Source organism: Oryza glaberrima, chromosome 3 (genome assembly GCF_000147395.1).
Source record: "Oryza glaberrima chromosome 3, OglaRS2, whole genome shotgun sequence".
NCBI lineage: Eukaryota > Viridiplantae > Streptophyta > Magnoliopsida > Poales > Poaceae > Oryza > Oryza glaberrima.
Window position 1 is genome coordinate 28,626,076 of NC_068328.1, and position 19,379 is coordinate 28,645,454.

General features: G+C 42.1%; 2 protein-coding genes across 3 annotated transcripts; both read right to left on the reverse strand.

Moving 5' to 3' along the window:
* Nucleotides 1-740: 740 nt before the first annotated feature.
* On the reverse strand, nucleotides 741-7,948 carry LOC127765785 (uncharacterized). Its single transcript, XM_052290742.1, has 7 exons — nucleotides 6,331-7,948; nucleotides 3,753-5,058; nucleotides 3,317-3,596; nucleotides 2,507-2,614; nucleotides 2,105-2,383; nucleotides 1,577-1,720; nucleotides 741-1,451 (listed from the first exon to the last, which is right to left on the reverse strand). Exons 1-7 carry the CDS (start codon nucleotides 7,370-7,372, stop codon nucleotides 1,263-1,265), a joined length of 3,348 nt encoding a protein of 1,115 aa, XP_052146702.1. The 5' UTR covers nucleotides 7,373-7,948; the 3' UTR covers nucleotides 741-1,262.
* A 3,126-nt stretch (nucleotides 7,949-11,074) lies between these two features.
* LOC127765784 (phytochrome A) lies at nucleotides 11,075-18,952 on the reverse strand. Of its 2 annotated transcripts, none has more exons than XM_052290741.1 (6): nucleotides 18,778-18,952; nucleotides 14,067-16,185; nucleotides 13,027-13,843; nucleotides 12,449-12,745; nucleotides 12,129-12,346; nucleotides 11,075-11,386 (listed from the first exon to the last, which is right to left on the reverse strand). In XM_052290741.1, exons 2-5 carry the CDS (start codon nucleotides 16,129-16,131, stop codon nucleotides 12,139-12,141), a joined length of 3,387 nt encoding a protein of 1,128 aa, XP_052146701.1. In that variant the 5' UTR covers nucleotides 16,132-16,185; nucleotides 18,778-18,952; the 3' UTR covers nucleotides 11,075-11,386; nucleotides 12,129-12,138. The 2 variants fall into 2 exon arrangements, with proteins under 2 accessions (XP_052146701.1, XP_052146700.1); XM_052290740.1 differs by having other exon boundaries at nucleotides 14,067-16,188.
* Between the last annotated feature and the right edge of the window lie 427 nt (nucleotides 18,953-19,379).

The window sequence follows — 19,379 nt, forward strand, 5'->3', positions numbered from 1 at the left end:
AAATCGCTAACCACATATAAACAAAATTTTTACTTATAAATTAATTTGTATTTCTTAATAAATATTTTTGGCTTATATTAGGTAACGTGGGTAGTAGTATTTGGATCGAGGGAAACAGCTGCTATATACGTGGTATCTTGCTACTCGGTATTCTATTTCGCATCACCGGAGTGGACTCGATCGGCGCCCGGCGAGCGCGAGCGAGTCCAGCACGGCGGAGCCGTCAGCATTGAATGGAAATGCATGCATCTCTCTTCATGACGCAGCTGCAGACCTGCGTCACTAATATCTGGCCCGGTTAGGCGATGGACGAAATTCAGCAGAGCGAGCCAACCTGTTCCGCTACAAAATTCTGTGTACACGGCAAAAATCATCGGCGACACAGATCTAAAGAACGAGCTGCGGTTGCAAGATACGAAGTGGAGTAGCACACAATCTACGAGTACAACCTGTACGTACACATAATGACTTTCGTGCCGCGGCGCAAAGCACTTGGATGATTGATGAGGCTATCCTCCACGCAAAAGAAACAGCAGTGGACCAAATCGTGCAAAACGCAACGTCATGTGCGTTGTGCGGGCCTGACGCGTGCAGGCGCAGCTGTGCACCGAGGTCAGGTTGGATGGAAGTCGGCTGTACGCCGAGATACGCAGAACCTTTGGTAGTTTGACATGGTTGAACATTGATGGAAAATTTAAGCCCAGCTCTACCTTAATTTTCAGATACGGCAGGTATGAAGATTAGGTGCACCGGCTCATGTTAAGGACTCAGAAAAAGAGAAGGTAAGCAAAGTGTAACGATTCTCGGCAAAACAAGCCTGGAGGGGCAAGCAGTTCCTAAGCACCTTGGAGGTGCGAGATGTACAGAAGAATGGGTTAGAACCACAAATGGAAGTGCGCAACAAGGCACATGGTTCAACAATAAAAACACCATGTACAACATGACAGCCCTATTCCTAAAAATGGGGTCGCAATAGTATCTAACCAAATGGCCTGTTACATTGGGGCCAAGGAACTGACAAAACCGAAGGTTATATTACATCACAACACAGGGCAGCATTGGTAGTACAGGGGGGCGAGGACCGTCCCAGCAGCAGCAGCACACTTCATGAGATTTGGACTTTGGTCGTGCTGTGGGCAAGTCGTGGTAGAACATGTTTCATCTTGATCAATCAAAACTTCATGTTGCTTAGCGCCAAGAGAAAATGTTAAGGCACTCAATATAGTAGTGCTTGGAAACATCACCATCCAGTAGCAACTGTGTCATGAAGATATTGGCTCGTACGGAAAAGAAAGCCATGGATGTTTCAATGCCTCTGAGGCACTAGGTCGCTTCTTTGGGTTTACCTCGAGAAGGTATGCAACAAACTCGATAAAACCTTGGTCAGCCATGGGCAAGCGGTGCCGCAAAGATGTCTTTTTTGGAATCAAGTACTCCAGTCTGTTGCTTTCCTGGGGAACAATGAATTGAAAGGTTAACACAGAAGGGCTAAAGTTTAAGGATAAATCTGCTATAAAATTCAGTTACATCTGTGTGACTGGGAAAACAAAAAAAACATCTATAGAAGAATTCAAACCTGATTTCTTTCGTACAGCATGTGGTTTTTGGTGAAATATTTGTATGTTTCACGTCCCTGTGCAAGCATAGCTTGTTCTATCGAACCAATGATGCCCATCACACGTGCAAGTAAAGTTGCAGGAGAATCATTTTGGAAAAGAACCTGAAGAGCATAGACCATGGTGAATCAAGATGAACTAACATATTCATTCTCTATGTATAACAGTAAATAGATAAATTGCAAACATTGCCTGCTAAGATCAAAAAAGAAAAATCTAAATACACTTGTTAATGAGTTTCATTTTTTTAATCGCCCTAATACTAAAGGATTCTTAATATGATAGAGATCATTCAAAAAGAACACAGGGATATATCATATATGTACAGAAAGACAGATCCTTTTTTTGTTTTAGTAAAGCCATATGGTACAATGAAATATGCATTAACAAAACAGCGACAAGTTCAGTCAAAAAGAAAATAGAAAGCCATGAGATGAAAGGATTTAACAATTAAGTGGTGCAATAACCGGTATGCAGTAACCACTTACATTTCCAGTGCAAAGTTCAGCTAGTATACATCCAAGTGACCACATATCTATCTTTTTGTCATAAGGCAAACCCAAAATAACCTCAGGTGCACGGTAAGATCGTGATTGTACGTATGCACATAGATGATCTGTCTCGAAACAGCTACTGCCAAGGTCAATGACCTTTACTTCACATCTGCTGTAGCTCTTTACCAATATGTTCTCCGGCTTCAGATCACAATGTATAAGACCAAGTCCATGCAAAAACTGCAGTGCCTCCAAACACTGAATAGCTATTGACTGCAGAAAGGGTACGCAAAAGGAAAATCAATTATTGTCACAAAAATTGGTATATTGTGTCCATTTACTGAGAGTAAAAACATTAATCACCATTACTGGATCCTATTAGCTAGCTAGTAATACCTGCAGTCTTGGCATTGTGAAATAGACCTCGCCTCCTGATTCTCTGTTGAACTTTTGAAATTCATACAAATTTGCCTTCAGAAGCTCACAGACTATAAGCAAATGTTCCTGCAAACAAATGCTCCAAATTTGTTATAGGATGTAATGACATAAATTTGAAAGATATCAGACAGTCCTAATACATCAGCTTGAAGAATAGTCTCAGAACATTATTATGTCAGATAGGCTAAACTTGCAGAACTTAAACACACTAACAACAAACAAAAATACAAATAATGCATGCAATAATTGATATACCAACCAAACATGGTAGACTTCATTAAAAGATGTAATTGCATAGAGTTCACAAACACTAATGCTTGAGCCAACGAAATAAAGCCATTCTAATGGATCAATCTGTAGAAAAATCTCCTGTCCTGGTTTATATAGAAGGGTCAACTAAGATATGTTAGCCTACACAAAAAGGCCTGGAATAACAGTCAAGAAACTAGGCCAGAAGGTTTATAGTCTTTGTTCAACAGATGAATATTATAATAGTAGTTGGCATTAACCAGAGCAAAGCATACGTATGAAATGTCAAATTATGCTAGTAGCCTAGGAAGCCCTCAAATTAACAGTTTGGGAAAGTATAACAAATGTATAGAAAATGAAAATATCAAATGTACCACAATGCAATGCTAATGAGTGATGTTTCAGTAAACTCGATCATATTGTATATTTATAAATATGTCTTGTGATAAACTAAAAGCTTTATATGGGAACTAAATGACAATAAGAAAGGTTTGAAGGAGCACAAAATATCATATTTACCCGATAATAGAAGTAATCGTACAGACGTAAAAGATGGTACTTGTCAGCAGGGTCATGCTTGTTGACATACTTCAGGAGCTTGATTTCATCAAGGCTCTGGTCAAAAAAATCTTTGTTGTTTTTTATGATTTTAACACACACATCCATTCCTGTGTGTAAATCATGTGCTTGTATAGCTTTACTGAATGCTGCTGAACCCAGATATTCTGTGACATGGTAACGTCCAGCAATGACAGAGTTGAGAACAACATGGAAATTTTTGTCTTCTTCAAAACCAGTTCTGTTATATTGTCAGCAGGATATAATGGAGTTAAAAAATATCGTTAGAGATAAACAAATTAACAAACGCAAACACCAAGCATGATACCAAGTATCATTTTAATACAAATGAACTAATAAAGAAATGCCAAGTAATTAAGGACCAGAAAAAGAGCACCTGTTTTTTCTATGCACAATCTTTAGATTAAAAGTTTCAAATTCTTCTTCCTGGGCCTTTATCTGCCTTACTTGCTCTTGCAATGCTGCTGCTTCCTCATCATCCAATGTGGTTCCAGTGTCCTCTTCTTGAGCGTCGTCTAGCTTGTGATGCCGAGAATTCATTGTGTCATCTACTTCATCATAAGTATTATTCAAAGCAGATGATGCACTTGAATTTCTTGACCTAACAACATCAGAAGCCATTTCATCTCGAGAGCTCCTTAGGGAAGACTCACTATTCTTTTTCCTCCATGTGGCAAGCATATCATCTGATACCATGCCATTTTGCAAGTCATCAGGATCATTGATGGTATACATATCAACCTTCTTTGACCATAACGGTTTAACATCAGATTCAACATTTTTTCCACTATGCAATGGTGGAGGAAAGGAGAATCCACCGTCAGCATATGATGCACCTGGTGGTAAAACGCCCTTCTGATTATCAATAAAATTCAATTGTTCCTGTTTTGCCCCTTTCGCATTTATTCTTTTCTTTTCTGTTTCCTGCTGAGAATTTCTTTTTCCACTAACACTCAGATTACTTTCATTAAAGTATTCAATATCTCCTTCGCTGCTTCCTCCAATCAGACTTTCACGCACCTCACTGCCAATGTCAGCAGCATCACTGCTAATGCCAACACCAATTGATCTAACTGAACCATGCTGATCATCCTCCACAAATGGGTCATCAGGATGAGGACGTTCAGAATCATTAAGGAATTTTCCATTTCCTAACATGCCTAATTCACTATTCTGTGAAACGAAACCCTGCCAGACTGGTTCTGAATGCATCAAATTTAGTTCTTCTGGGTCCAAAAGCTGGCCATCATACTGAGCAATCAAATCATTATCAGGAATTCCATGCCCCATTGGCCCCTCCGAAGTACCTATTTGTGCAATGTTCTTCCCGTGAAAATATTGTTCGCCAGATATGTAAGAATCCTCCTCAACAAATGATTGGTCATCATCATCATCCTTTGTGGGACGATCATGCCGATCAGGCCCACTTGTGTGACCAGTTGCCTTCTCATTGTCACTAGGATAGTCAATTTCATGTGCTAAAAACCAGGTTTCATCCTCAATTGGTTGCCGGGTGTACCCAACATCGTCGTCATCATCGTATTCATCAGAATCCCAGTATTCATTTGGATATTCAAGTGAATCATCACCAATTGTTGCAAAGCCCGATACCAAGTCAGAAGTATCCTCTGCAATACCTTGACTGACAGAGAACCAGTTATTACTAATTGTGCGTCTTCCACCTGAATTTGTAAACATATAGTTCAAGGTCAAAAACTTATGTAGCATCAAACATCAGAGAGGCTAAGAATCATGGAAAACAATCTGATATAATTTCACTATTTAAAAGTTTGCATGTCTGTATTATAAAAAGACAAAATTATCAACTGAGAGTTAGAAAAAAATCCCATAAAACATTAAAAAGCACATCAATTAGAAAAGGCATAAGCCAACGTCAAATATTCCTTTAGGAAAGCAAGGTCAAAAACACAAACAAAACACTGTGACATTATGCTAAATGTTTCACAGTACACAAGGAAGAACACATCCTGGAATCTACTCAGTGTCCGTGAAACTTCAGTAATGAAAAATCCCATATTTTGCTCACATGAAAATGGCCTCGCAATGCCTACTTCAGTGCCCGATAGAAGTCATCTAATTATGTATCATTCAAATGAAAAGTAATACATGCGCTTCTGCAACTACAGCTACTTGAGTAGAAATAACAAACTCATGATACCAATGCACCCATGATTTTGAAAGGTGAGAAAATATGCTCGCTTTTTTTCTTGATGCAAAACCTGCAACAGAAGGAATCCATAATGCGGACTGCTCGACTGTTGTCGCTATCACCTAATACATATGATGCAGATTACATGTAGATTTAGCCCATTTCAAGTTTTGTCCTACAGAACATATGTCAAAATTCTGGTCTAGAAAACAACCAGGTGACCAGGTCTGGGAGAGTTACCAACATGAAATACAGCTTATAGAAAATCGAATTACTAAAATACAATGGTGTTAGAACAATTATTTACCTAGGCAACAGAACATACAACATTTACAAGTATATTGAAATTCCAAAGAGATACTCAAGTCATGAGACATTTCCAATTCGTAGATTTTTTTTGGAATTTACGCAGAGAAAAAGAACAATTAAACTAGGTCTAAAGCCATTGTATTGTTCCATTTTACACAACAGAAGGAGAAAAAAAAATCATATTCAACACACTATAGCTGTATAGCAGGAGTCAGTACCGCTACTGTTTTTTCTTGCTTCATTCATGCATCCATAGTTCAATTCACTAATAATATGTCAGTTTCATGGGGCGGGTGCACAAGTATGCGGTAGGTTTTACAGATAATTTGATGTAAGATGAGCATGTAAATTCAAAGCAGACTACTGTGGAGCAATGTACCATGTTGCTTAAGGGGAAGGTAGAATATATTTCATCCACCTTGTGTTCTAAGTAAAATATTGTGTTTCCATGTGACCACTAAAAATGTTATCATACCTGATGGTGTTATTTCTTGTCCGATGGGAACATCAAGATAAGACCCAATCATAAAAGCATGGTCAGCACTGGGGTGCTTGGCTCCTGACCCGTTATGGTTGACCTTTTCCTCCCAATTCATATTAACTAGCTTGTCCTCAGACTTGAGCCTCACAGGAGGTAACTTTGGAAGCTCCTCACGTTGATTGTCTCCAATAAGCTGCAGATCGAAGCAACGGTCAGCAACCTGATCTGCGTTCTCCTGGGACTTCCCCGAGTAATACTGCCTGTTCCCCTCATCAAGCTGCCCCTTAGTTGCTTTTCCAACACAGTCCGCATCAATGCTTTTCTTAGCGTCTTTCCTCTCATTTCCATCATGGTGTGCTGTATGGTAACTGGATGATGGATTTTCTGCAGGGAATGGAAGCACTGTCTTAACTGTACATCCATTCAAGAGCTCCTCTTTTTCTGGAACAAGATTTTTATCCCTGGAATGGCCTGGTTCATTTATTTCATTTCTCCCTGTCCCTGCAACATCCACTTTCCCCTTTCCTCTTCCAAAAGAAACCTTTTGCTCAAGCACAGGACCAGATTGCTCGGTCCCAACACCACGATCTCTCTTCTCAGCTACAACGGCGCCGCGCCGATGTCTTGGCACCTCCTCCGACACCAATAGCTCTGCCAGTTGCTCCATAGTGCTGTTTGCAATGCTAAAATTCCAAGGATACAGATCCCCTGTATTGTTCTCCTGAGCCAGGCCAATCCCCAACCCTTTCCTCCCATCAGACCCATTCGGCAGGCCTCCAACATCAATCTCCTTCACGATAAACTCCCTCGACGAGTCCGCGCTCCTCACCGACGCAGCACCTCTAGGCCCTGCATTGGAACCTGCCTCGGAGCCATCTTGCTCATCGTCCTCCTTGGGCTCCGCTACACGCCTCTGCACCGTCGGCCCGTTGCTCGCATCCCCTCGGCCATTTAGCTCCCCACGGAGCGCGGCCTCGGCCTTGGCGAAGCGGTTCTTCTGCAGGAACTCCAGCACCAGATCGATGTTCTCCGCCATGGTTCCCTCCAATACCAGCTAACCCAGAGGCCGAAACCCACCGAAATGCTTACCCAAAACCGCCAGACGAGCTAAAAGGTGGCAAACCCCAGCCACGGGGTCTACCGAATCGAAGCTTCAGCAACCTCCCCCCAACTCAGGAGGCCCTCCCAATGCCGCGCCGCAGCCAGCCACAGATCGGCGGCGCGCGCGCGCGCGTATCCCCGCGAATCGAGCCCCGCAGCTCCTCCGAAGCACCACAGGAAGAACCAACCCAACCCCCTTAGCCGAGACGGCGGCGGCCCGGGGAGGCCGAGCAGGCACGGGCCCGACAACCCTCACCGCCCGAATCGCGGAAACCCTAGCCGCGCGTCCCCCCAACCCCACGCCGGGGAACCCAGGGGGGGTGAGGGTGGGAAGGGAGGGAGGCCGCGGAGGGGATGAGGAACGGGGGCGCGCGTGGGGCGAGGTCAGCGGGAGGTGGGGCGGGGCAGATCGAGAGCGGGGCGCGGCCGAGCGGATCCGGCGGCGGCGGCGAGGGGGCGGCGGCGGAGGCGGAGGCGGAGGCGGGGAAGCATTTGGAGGCGCGGGGTGCGGGGGATCAGGGCGCGGCCGGCGTGGCTGGGGGCAGCATATTCGCGCAGCTGTGGTGGGGGCGTCGCGTCGCGGCGGTGGTGGTGGTGTGGTAAAACAAACGGAAAGGGTTGAGCCCCAAAAGAAAAAAAAAGTAAAGTAAATGGTTTTTTATTACAATCTGGGATTTTTCCTTTTCTTTCTTTTTTTTTTCTCACACTATCGTTTGGGCTCGTTTGGTGTTTAGCGCTCGGGCGTCGTGGGGAGTGGGGGATGGATCGACAGTCAGATAAGCTAGGGTACGTTGCAATTGGTTGGGGCGTTCAAAATTTTTTTGGACCCGGTGGCCGTGGCTGAATTGGGTGCGGGGGAGCGACAACGGTCCATGAACCCCCATGCGGCGCGGCTGGCCAGGGGAGTGTGCTGGTGCTGGATGGATTGTTGTTTATCCGCTAATAAAAACATTGTTATAATCATATAGTATGGTTTTAGTTTTTGGTTCATGGATAAGGTTTTTTTTGTTTTATGCTGTTTTTTTTCTTTCACGACCTCCATTGGACTGATGGGTAGGGCATAGTTATCATAACATGTCTATTCCTACAGCATTTTCTTATGTATACAAGTTTTTCTTTCGAATGTATTTTAGCTGTTAGTATACTTTACTATATACCTCTCCGTCCCAAAAAAAAGCTAACCTAGGACTTTGATGGGACATGATCTGGACAGGCAGTCAATCCTAGGTTGGCTTTTTTTTTTTACGGAGGGAGTAAGTTATAGGCTCATATACAATAAGATAGTGCAAATATTACTTTCGGCTTCTATAAGATGTAAAAGCCAAGCCTCTACCGCAACTAAGATATAAAAGCCATGTTATAGGTTTGTATCAAACTTTATTGAAGTGGTAGTTTCATTGATACACGCCATCATGTCTTAAAAACCATTAGTTCTTTTTTTTTGGAAAAAAAAGGAAATATGAGTTGCCCATGCCTTACCCATCCATTTCTATGGTGAATTCAAATAAATGATTATGACATGTATAGTAGGATATAGTTCGCTAGAATGTGCATCTCCTGTCACCTAATTTATGTGGTATGGTGGGGGAATCAACATTCCATCGACCTTAGCAAGCTTATCAAAAATTCTTTACTATTTCATGTTAATAGAACAAGAGGTTTGTTTTAGCCGGGGTTTCAAATTTCGAAACTAGGGTTTCTGCCCGGGGGGAGGCGAAAGAACCGAAATTTCCGAATTTTTGGAAATTTTGGATTTTTTTTTCGTACGACACTTTTTGAAATTTTGACTGATTTTGAATGGATTTGAATAAAATTTTACCAAATTCACAAAAAATTGTAAAAAACCGAAAGTTTCGGGGCGAGATATGAGCATTTCGGGAGGGCGGCGAAATTTCATGCCCTGGTTTTAGCACGTGGTGTTAACATCCGTGATAGGCATTTTAATTTAGAGAAAATACAACAAATACTACTGATAATGGCTCTATTCCAAAAAATATCATCGCATCAACAAACTTATCTTAGAAATGCCATCATCATCAGGGTTCCATACATTTCACCATGTGTTTTCATGTAAGAATGTGATAGGGTTAACGTAGAAAAATGGATGGAAACCCGACAACAATGGTATTTCTTGGACAAACTAGCTTGTACGATGGCATTACAAAGTGAATGAGGCCTAAGATGCACTCACGGGCACCTTGCTTATTAGAGTTGTGTTTGAGAGGAGATGAATCATCAACACGTGGTTAATTGAGTATGAATTATTTTTAATTTTAATAATGGATTAATATGTTTTTAAAACATTTTTTCTACAAATTTTTTAAAGAAACATATCCTTTACCAGTTCGGAAAACGCGCATATGAAAAACGAGAAATTTTTCCACTTTTTTTTCCTTCAAATGCACCCTAATAGTTTAAACACTCGATCATCCGTGAGTACTGCATAGCACCGGCCCGGGCCGCCTGGCACTCCTGCATGAACAGGCGCGGGCTAAGAAAAGCCATGGCCCTCCTCGGGCCCAAAACGAGAGGGGCGTGGCGCGCTTGGCGCGAGGAGAGGGGTGTGGTGGTGCGGTTTGGCCAAGGAAGGAGCATCGGGCGCGCCGCCTCTGCCTTTTCCTTTTCACATTTCCCCCTCCTTCCCTCCTGCCCTGCCTCCTCGGCCGGCGCGGCGCCCCATGTACGTGGCCCGACCGACGGCGATCGCCGGCCCTACCCCTACCGCCCGCGGCGCACGTCGCCTTCCGGCTCCGGGATTGTTAATTACCGTTTCGAGTGAGACACTTTTGCCCCGCGTCGCGTCGCATCCCCTTGGCTGTTCAATTCTGCAGGGATTCATCTGTCCTGATCATCTATCCATTCATCTGTTCCCTTACCTAATTTCTCTGCACAGATCCAGCAGTTTGACAGCAAAGAGAAACAGAGGGATCATCCAGGAAAAAAAAAGGGGCTGGGCTACAAGCACATCCAGATCCAGGCTGGAGTAGGAGGCAGCTGAGTGAGTGTTGTTCCAGTGGTGCCTGCCAATGGAGGTGGCTGGCTCATGAACATTCACCCGTACAACCAGACAACCGTACAGCAAGTGCAGAAAAGAGGGACACCAAATTTCAATTTCAGGTACATATGCTATTCTGCTTTGGGTCCCGTTTATAAAGTTTAATATTCTGAGAAGTAGCTGGAGAGAAGATAGGGAAGCTGAAAAACCCAGTTTCTAGCTTTTAATTCATTTTTTGGATTCTGCAGTTGCAGTTTCTCACAAACTAAGTAAAAATTAGAACTGTTTTTTTGGGAGGGGTGGGGGGAGAGCTTTTGGCTGTAACTTCTTCTAGAAGAATCTTCACCTGCCAGAAGCTCCCACAAACAGGCCCGTACTTCCTACTTGCACTTGGCCTGTAAAGGTCCCATTTGAGTTACAGGCCCCATTTGAGTTCACTGAAGATTAGCGCATGATTAATAAAATTTTAATTATTTTAACTTAAAAGCAATCTCTATATAGATTTTTTTTTTTACAAAAAACAGGACGTTTAGCAGGTTTAGAAATCGTGCTAACAAAAACCAATGTGAAATCCGTACCTTAATCAAGAACAGGCCCTAAGTAAGAAAAGCTTTATTAGATTCTACTTTTCGAACTAGTGAGTAAAGTCAAACCATATTTTATTCATGTAGTAGTAACTTGAATGCTCTCAGCATCAAGATACAGCATATTACAGATTGGTGTTTTCACTTCCAATCTTAATGAGTTCAGGCGAGCAACAGCACGCATTTGCAACTTAAACTTAGAAGATTACATACTGACATTAGCATGGTGAAGAAGACGACAGTACATAACCAAATGTGCCATACGACCATTTATCTGTAAAGTCAACCATTTATCTGCAGCCAGTGAATCTTCAGTCTGCAAGTACGTCCAATCCTAAGCACAAGCCACCGTCGTGGCTATACGAACGAACTGCAGAAAACACAACTCTTTAGCAAAAGTATCACACTGGTACTTTGAAAAAGTGGAAGTTGTTCGCAAGAGAAATAAATATATGAATTCAATTGTTTGTAGTTTTATCTCTAAAATGGACAGCAATTTAGATAAATCATATTTGCTAGTCATCTGTACCAAGTGACAAAGTGTACAGATTAAGAGGATGTCATAAGCCAATGTATTTCAGAAATGGTAGAAAAATATGTTTGTAGCTAAAAAAAATCAGAATGGAAGAAGCGAAGCCTACAGGACATGGTGGTTCTATAGGCACTCTTGTAGCCGCTTAAATAGAGCACGAGTCAGGAAAAGACGCAGTTTCAGCAGTGGACTCGGGTGGTGTTTGGATCAGAGACTTAACTTTAGTCCCTATATTTAGACACTAATTTAGAGTATTAAATATAGACTACTTACAAAACTAATTACATAAATGAAAGCTAATTCACGAGACAAATTTTTTAAGCCTAATTAATCCATAATTAGAGAATGTTTACTGTAGCATCACATAGGCTAATCATGGATTAATTAGGCTCAATAGATTCGTCTCGCGAATTAGTCCAAGATTATAGATGGGTTTTATTAATAGTCTACGTTTAATATTTATAATTAGTGTCCAAAAATCCGATGTGATAGGGACTTGAAAGTTTTAGTCCAATCTAAACAGGGTCTCAAACAAAACAAACGGAGCAGCCTAGACAGTCAATTAAGTAATTTCACATACCATTTCATGATTATTTTGCTGGAGCAGAAGCAAGTTCGACGCTGAGGATGAAGGTTGACATGCCAGCTTCCCTCATATGTCGGACATCGCCATTCATGAGCCTCAGCAGGTTTCTAGAAACCGCAAGACTCATGCCTTCATCCGACTGCTCCTTATTGTCATCCTCGTACATTTGTGACAGCAGATCTGCTGGGACTCCTTTGCCCTGGTGCTTGATCCTGAAAAACATTGATCCACAAGAGTTAATACACATCATTTTATACTTCAAGACTGTCTTAACAGAAAGAAGAGTAAGCGTGCAAATGTCATGACTAACATACCTAAGTTCTAGGTCTATGAGATGAAGGTTTTCCCCAATGCTGTTCTTGGTCAGGCTACAAGAGATCTCAACAGAACCCCCAACAGGAGAGAACTTCACTGAGACGAATAGGAAGTCAGAGAGAATCTGCTGTAGTCGAACACCATCCCCGTAGACTGTTTGCTTCATATATCTCTCCGGTAGGTTGCAAGAGACTCTAATCCCTTTTCCCTGGCAAGTTATGAGTACTTGACTTACAGCAGCCACAAACACATCTTGCAATACAAACTCAACCATCTCCAAATCCAAGCAACTAGACCTGTGAACACAGCAGCAGGAAATTAGTTTGAAGATAATAACTAATAATATATATATAAGGTTTGTACTGAGTAATGAGTAAAAAACCACTGGGACTTGGTGCAACAAATTCTTTCATTTTGAGAGAGCAAAATTGACCACTTGAAGATAATACAAACACATAAGACTATAAGAGCAACACCATCGACCTGTTAGGTCTGACAATTGATGAAGAACAAAGGTAGCTGAAAGTAAATACAAGAGCCTAAGAGAGTAACTTAGAATACTTGGTAAGAAAAGTACTTGTTCATGACGCTATCTTGATCCAAGTCAGAAAGTATTTTATTCAGCTGGCGGTGACAACTATCTGCAACATTGACCTCCTTCATCTGCTCTTCATTCAGACCTGTGTTCTTCAGTGCTTTCCTAGAGTAAAGCATACCTGAGAGAGGGTTGTTGATTGCATGTCTCATGTAGGAGTAAGCCTTCAACTTTGTTAGTGCATTCTGCTGTGAGGCTTGCTGCACATGTAGTGCATGTTGCAGCTCATGACTAGGAACTTGAATGAAACAAAATACTCCAGTGATGACACCATCTGCATTTACTTTTCTGTTAACAGAAAGAAGGCACTCGATATACTTCCCGTTCCGGTCGAAGAAGCTGAATGGAGCCTTTTCTGTTTCATCACCAGCTAATGCACTGTTGATAAGAATGCAGAGACTTACAAATGCATCTTTATTCTTCACAAGACAGGAGGCGTTGGTGCTATCAAACACCTCACCAAGAAGCATCTTATTGATCACCTCATCTCTATGCCACCCGGTCAATTTCGTCATGGCAGCATTCCACTCAGAGCACCATCCAAATTCGTCAGCACCAAATATGGGAGGAATAAGCGGGCTTGGATTGTGAATAATTGCTTTGTAGTCTCCCTCAACCCGAGTAAATTTGTCCATGACCAACTTATGAACAGTCATATCTTGTGCAACAAAGCACACACCAACAACATGGTCGTGAAGGTCCCGGCTGGCACAGGCATTCACAACCAAGATAACAGGGCCATCATCTCTCTTGGAGCCATGAGTTTTCACCTCAAATTTCACTTCCTTCTCTTCTTTGCCTGATCAATCAAAGAAATGTTTAGAAATCAATCAACCCACAACGCAGCTGAATGTCAAGTATTAATGTATGAGCATGACAATCAAATGTAGCATATAACAAGCTAGGCATTGAACATTAGAAAGCAACCCCAAAGTTTTTTTGATAAATCGAATTGCCAAATAAGCAGAAACTTGAAAAATACTGGGGGAATAGACAAAAACCACTATAGCTAATTTACCCACCTTGCAAAGCTAAATACAGCATCCTCTGGACAACTGGTACAGAAGATTCCTCTACAACGGTAAGTATGTGTCTTCCAATAGCCTCATCTACTCTCAACCCTGTCAACTCAGCAACCTTCTGATTCCATCCATTGACCAATCCATTGCTATCTACAGCCAAGATTGGGACAGTTGCTGTTTCCATGAGACGAACCATTTCACTTGTAACTGCCTGCAATTCAGCAAGCCCATCAAGCTTGAGATCACCAACCTGATTATCTAAACTAGCGGCCCTTGTTGGCTTGATGTCATCATTCAGTGTCCCTCTAAGTATAAGTTGTAATGAGTGAATAGCATCCATCTCATAGTCATTCCAAGGCAAGCTCTTCATCTTGACAACCTCAAGGAATGCCTTGAAGGACAGCCTAGGGTGCATTCTTCTGCTGTCATCCTTGTCTGATGGATCATGTTTTGCACCTCCCCATCTGATTTCAGCAGCTGTATGTGACCTGAACCAGAACAGAATATCCTTGGAATTTATTTTAGCTACTGCCATTCCACAAATCATATCACCAAGAGCAGCAGCTCCTGGATATCCAGCATCATGTAGGCTATCAGTACTCAGGCCAGTGGAATCCCTGTGGACATCTGACAGCCAGAAGGCAATATCACGTATCTGAGACTCAGTTGGAGCATTCTGTAGCCGCCACACTTTTCCCCCATACAAAAGAGCAGCACCATCACATTTCACAAGGTCCATGATGTTGGGAGTCCCTGATACTATACTCAGAGGAGAGGATTCCCTGAGAAGCATGTCAGAGAGCATTGTTTGCATCCTCAATATGCTTTTCTCGCGTACTTGCCTCTCTAATTCAAACTCCTTGTTAACATGGACAGCAAACACTTGTGCTAAGAACTCACAGGCATACCGCAATGGGAAAGGAACATATCTGGGGCTCTCATGGTGGCAAACAAGGAGTCCCCATAGTTTCTTCCTCTTCTGCTGTTGTGCAGGTTGATCAGCCCCAACTTCATCATCATCCTCATTCTCATTAACCACAACAGCCATGACAAGGGATGCAATCGAGTTCATGTTCTCCATATACTGAAGATGACAACTGTGTGGTGCCCTCAGTGTTGAACCACATAAGCTAATATCCAAGTGGAGCGACTCATCTTCGATAATCTTGATAGATCTTGCACGGCAATCACAAATCATCCGGACTTTGTTCTTCATGAAAAGAAACCTGGCTGCCTGAGGGATATCAGTAGCTGGATAATGCAGGCCAAGATAAGGTTCAAGACCAGGCTTTGTGATCTCAGCAAAGACTTCACCATGGTCATCTTCATGGAACTTATAAGCCATAACTCTATCATATCCTGTGAGGTCAAAGAGTTCCTTGACCACCGTATTGCATAGCACCTCCATGCTTCCACCTGGCAGTGACTGGATCTTAGAGATTGCCTTGGCAGCAAGTTTGTAAGATTGCAAAGCCCCAGCGGCAGTTGCTGGAAATTCTGTAGGTTTCACAGGCTCAAAGTCTACCACCAAACAACCAGTTGCCCGATGAACAATGGCATAGAAAGGCTTGCCTGAGGTCTTGCATTGAACTAGGATAGGGTTCAGCAAGGAAACATCAGCAAATCCCAGTGCCTTCTGCAGTGCTGTGGCACCTGGGTCAGTGAAAAGAGACCGTACATTGGTGCCAATGCGTAGCTTTGGGGGATCATCAACACTTGGCACTGCATGGCTGACAGTTGTAAGCATCTCTGGTGCATTCTCGCTGAGTGCTATAACATTGAAGGTCTTCTCATCAAGGGCCAACAAGCAACCAAATGGTTGGATTAGCTTTGCTCTCTGAATGTGATGCAAGTAAGCTATGACCTTCTCAGAACGAGCTTGCTGCTCAGGTCCAGTAGTTCTCTGTGCTTCAACCAATTTGGAGTAATCAAAGGAGTCGCCATATTCTTCATATTCAGCATTGAGTTCAGCATCAAGAGTTGTTTGTGCTAATATCCTTGCCCGGGAGCTTTGGCGGGTCCTGCTGGATGAACTGGAACATTGAGTAGGTCTTGAAGAAGACATCTTCTGCCTTGATTACCTGAATCACTCAAGAGTCTTATCTGCTGTATACCACTCCTGCTGAACAAGATAATATAAGTGGAAAACATCAATCAGTAAAACAAAAAAGTATAGCAATCCACTAATATCAATAGATGCCTCAATCTAGTGGATAAATGTGGACTATCAACTTTGATCAATGCCTAAAACCACATGATTAGACTTCCTTGTTGCCTGAGCAGTTCAGAAAAGAGAAATGTTTTTGTCTTTCAAGAGCTTGAGAAATATAAAAAGTTAGCCCTGCTAGAACTCGATGGATGAAGTAAGAACGGTTGACGAAGTAAAATAATACAATGTTAAAGATGCTATTGAAGAACGGTCAACAAATCTTAGAGCATTAGAGGACTAAAGTTTCTCCAAATACAACTGCAGGCACTTGTGTTAGCAAATAAGCATGACATCTCCTGTAAAGCCAAAACCTTTCTGAGGAACTTCCTTCACTAATCTGTGATAAGATATTCTCTACTTTGTATTTGTCATTCATCTGATTTTCATTGGCATTACATGGCCAGTCTTTAAGATTTTCAAAGGCATGAAATGCAGGAAATCTAGTTTACATTCTAAAAACAGTATAAAAGGAAAGCTTCCACATTCTATAAATTACTACGTTGATTGGAGGAACGCTAAAACATATCCATTATACTTATTGTGGTGGATCTAGATTATAGTGTGGGAGATTAATAGGATATATATTAGAGCTATTTCATAAGAAACACTGTTGCATATTAGTTTCGATACAAACATGTTATTAGTATCTAACTGCATAATTGCTTGGAAATTCTGCTAGTTTGATGTTTAGATTTACTCTTTTTCAGCCTAATATTCCCTCTGTTAACACATGTATGCCACTCTGACATGGGCATGGTAAATGGTAATCTAATACAACTTCGAGTCTTTCACCACTATACATAAAACTATTTAGATTGGCGCTGTAAAAACAGCAACAATAGATCTGTTAGGGAAAAAAAATTCTCCAAAGTAATATAATTTTTAAAGGGTTTCATTTAAAATAATAATTGAAATAAGCCGTCAAAGGTACCTTGGACTCACGGAGGCTGCACTTTCACTAGTCTCATGGACCAAAACCCCAACTAAATCTCATATGAAGGTACTATACTGGGCCACATACTGGGATCAGTTTTAGGACCAGTTGCAAAAGTGTGAGGACAAGGACAATATCCAGTTTGCATGGCGGACTTTTGAGACAATGATCATGCCAATCTTTGCCGTGGATGGAGATTTAGAAATATGATTGATTCCTGATTCTTCTAATTAGTCCTTATGTCAATGTTTTCGTATGGTTTTCTTGTCCTCTTGGTGTTTGTTACTTTCAGCCAGACGTGCTGCAAATTTTGTAATGGTGGGTTGTAATATCTGCTGATGCAAAGACCCGGATTTCCCATTATCTAAAAATCTCATGGAACTACATTTTTTACCAAAAAGAAACTACAAACCATATTCAGTTGTAGTTACTAATAAAAAGGTGAAATATCTTAGCTGAATGGAAGTTCACAGACATCACAGAAGACGGACTTGCTCTAAACAGCTGAACTTAGCATGTCCATGAAATTAGTATGATGGACTAATACGAATGATCAGCATCAAGTGCATTTTTATCATTTGGAAGGTTTTATAGAAAGCATAAAAGAGTCGCTTATCTAAAAAAAAAAACTGAAGCCGCTTATTATATTACTGAAACAGGTTTTATAAGTCTTTGCTGTGCATACAACAGTGGCTAAAAAAACAACTTGTGGCTTAACTTGTTTGCAAGTCCAAATTTGGAGCAAAACCCCTTAACAGGACGAGCAACATTGTTTGGAGTTTGGACTACTCACTCCTCCAATAGTAGGCTCTTATGTAGCAACATTTTAAATTGAACTCATCATTTTGTTTTCTCTTTCTCCCAACATATGGGGATTTTGAGTTATGGCTTTTCTGACAATAAAAAACAACAACTAAGCAAAGCCAGATTAAATCTTCTCAATATTTCTGCAACAGCACACTTCTCCAGGATCAGCAAGTTGTTCCTGCTGCTTTCCACTACCCCTCATCTTTGTTCCTATCCTCTTCCTGTACCAAGGCTTGGGGGTGAGTCAGTGGGTGACACTGACGTGGCACATGGATAGAAGCACTGAAGCAGTACCCCCTCTACCAAGAACCACCCAGTGGCACCCAAAGTCCAAGAAATCCACCACTAAACAAATCCTAAAAAAACCCATCTCAACAGAGACAAGCACCGAATTTTATCCTCTTTGCTTGCCATCCATCACAAACCCCAGGAAAGGGGATTTCTGAATCATCAATCATCAGTTCATCACACTCGCATACAAGTTCAAGTTTTTTTGTTAAGCTCAAAGATGCTAAGCCCTGATCACAAAAAATACGAACTAAACAAGAGCACCCTCCAGTCCCCAACTCCCAAACATCTCTCACCACATCTCTTGTCCCCCCCAAAATCATCAGAGAAAGAGAACACCACACTACAGGGCAGCACAGCCCGTTCCTCTCCAAGAAACGAACAAGCAGCAGATGATGCTAGCTAAGGCAGCATCCAACCATACAAGCGAAGAGCAGCAAAGATGGGGGAAGAGGAGGGATCGACCGGGGTACCTGCTCGGCTCAGCTCAGCTCTGCTCCAGTAGTGGCGGAGCTGTGGACTGTGCGGGAAGAAGAGGAGGAGGCAGACGAGACGGGACGAGACAAAGCCAAGGCAGCCGCACTCGGGTGGCAGTGGCGAGCTGAATAAATAAATAGCCTAGCCTGTGATGGTGTGGGGGCTCAGCTAGTCAGCTGTGCTGTGCTTAGGCCGGGCCTCGCGTCGCATCGCACGCACGCACCGGCCCCATCCTTCCCCCATCACCCCGATCACCGGCCGGCGCGGATGGGGTCGCCGTGGGGAGGTGAGGTGTAGCGGATTTACCTCGACGCCAACCTGGAGTTAATTACCGCCAATAATTAACCTAGGGACATATATATATATATATATATATATATATATATATATATATATATATATATATATATATATATATGTATGTATGTATATATATATATTAGATTTGTTTGGTGCTCCATGGTACCCGGGCACCATTGTTGAAATTTACTATATACCTAATTCTAATGAGTATGAAACTTTTTTAATTACTTAGGTAATTAAAATACGAAGAGAAAATTTAGAAAACATGTAAAATAAACGTAGATCAACTGATTGA

What these genes read in the sequence shown, in the direction of transcription:
- LOC127765785 (XM_052290742.1), bottom strand. Translation starts at nt 7,372, where the DNA reads ATGGCGGAGAACATCGATCTGGTGCTGGAGTTCCTGCAGAAGAACCGC. An exon ending in TCACAATGCCAAGACTGCAG is followed by an intron (nt 2,384 to 2,506) that starts GTATTACTAGCT and finishes CCCTTTCTGCAG; the next exon opens with TCAATAGCTATTCAGTGTTT. An exon ending in CTGAACTTTGCACTGGAAAT is followed by an intron (nt 1,721 to 2,104) that starts GTAAGTGGTTAC and finishes TATGCTCTTCAG; the next exon opens with GTTCTTTTCCAAAATGATTC.
- LOC127765784 (XM_052290741.1), bottom strand. Translation starts at nt 16,131, where the DNA reads ATGTCTTCTTCAAGACCTACTCAATGTTCCAGTTCATCCAGCAGGACC. An exon ending in GCTGTATTTAGCTTTGCAAG is followed by an intron (nt 13,844 to 14,066) that starts GTGGGTAAATTA and finishes TTGATTGATCAG; the next exon opens with GCAAAGAAGAGAAGGAAGTG. An exon ending in CAAGATAGCGTCATGAACAA is followed by an intron (nt 12,746 to 13,026) that starts GTACTTTTCTTA and finishes CTGTGTTCACAG; the next exon opens with GTCTAGTTGCTTGGATTTGG.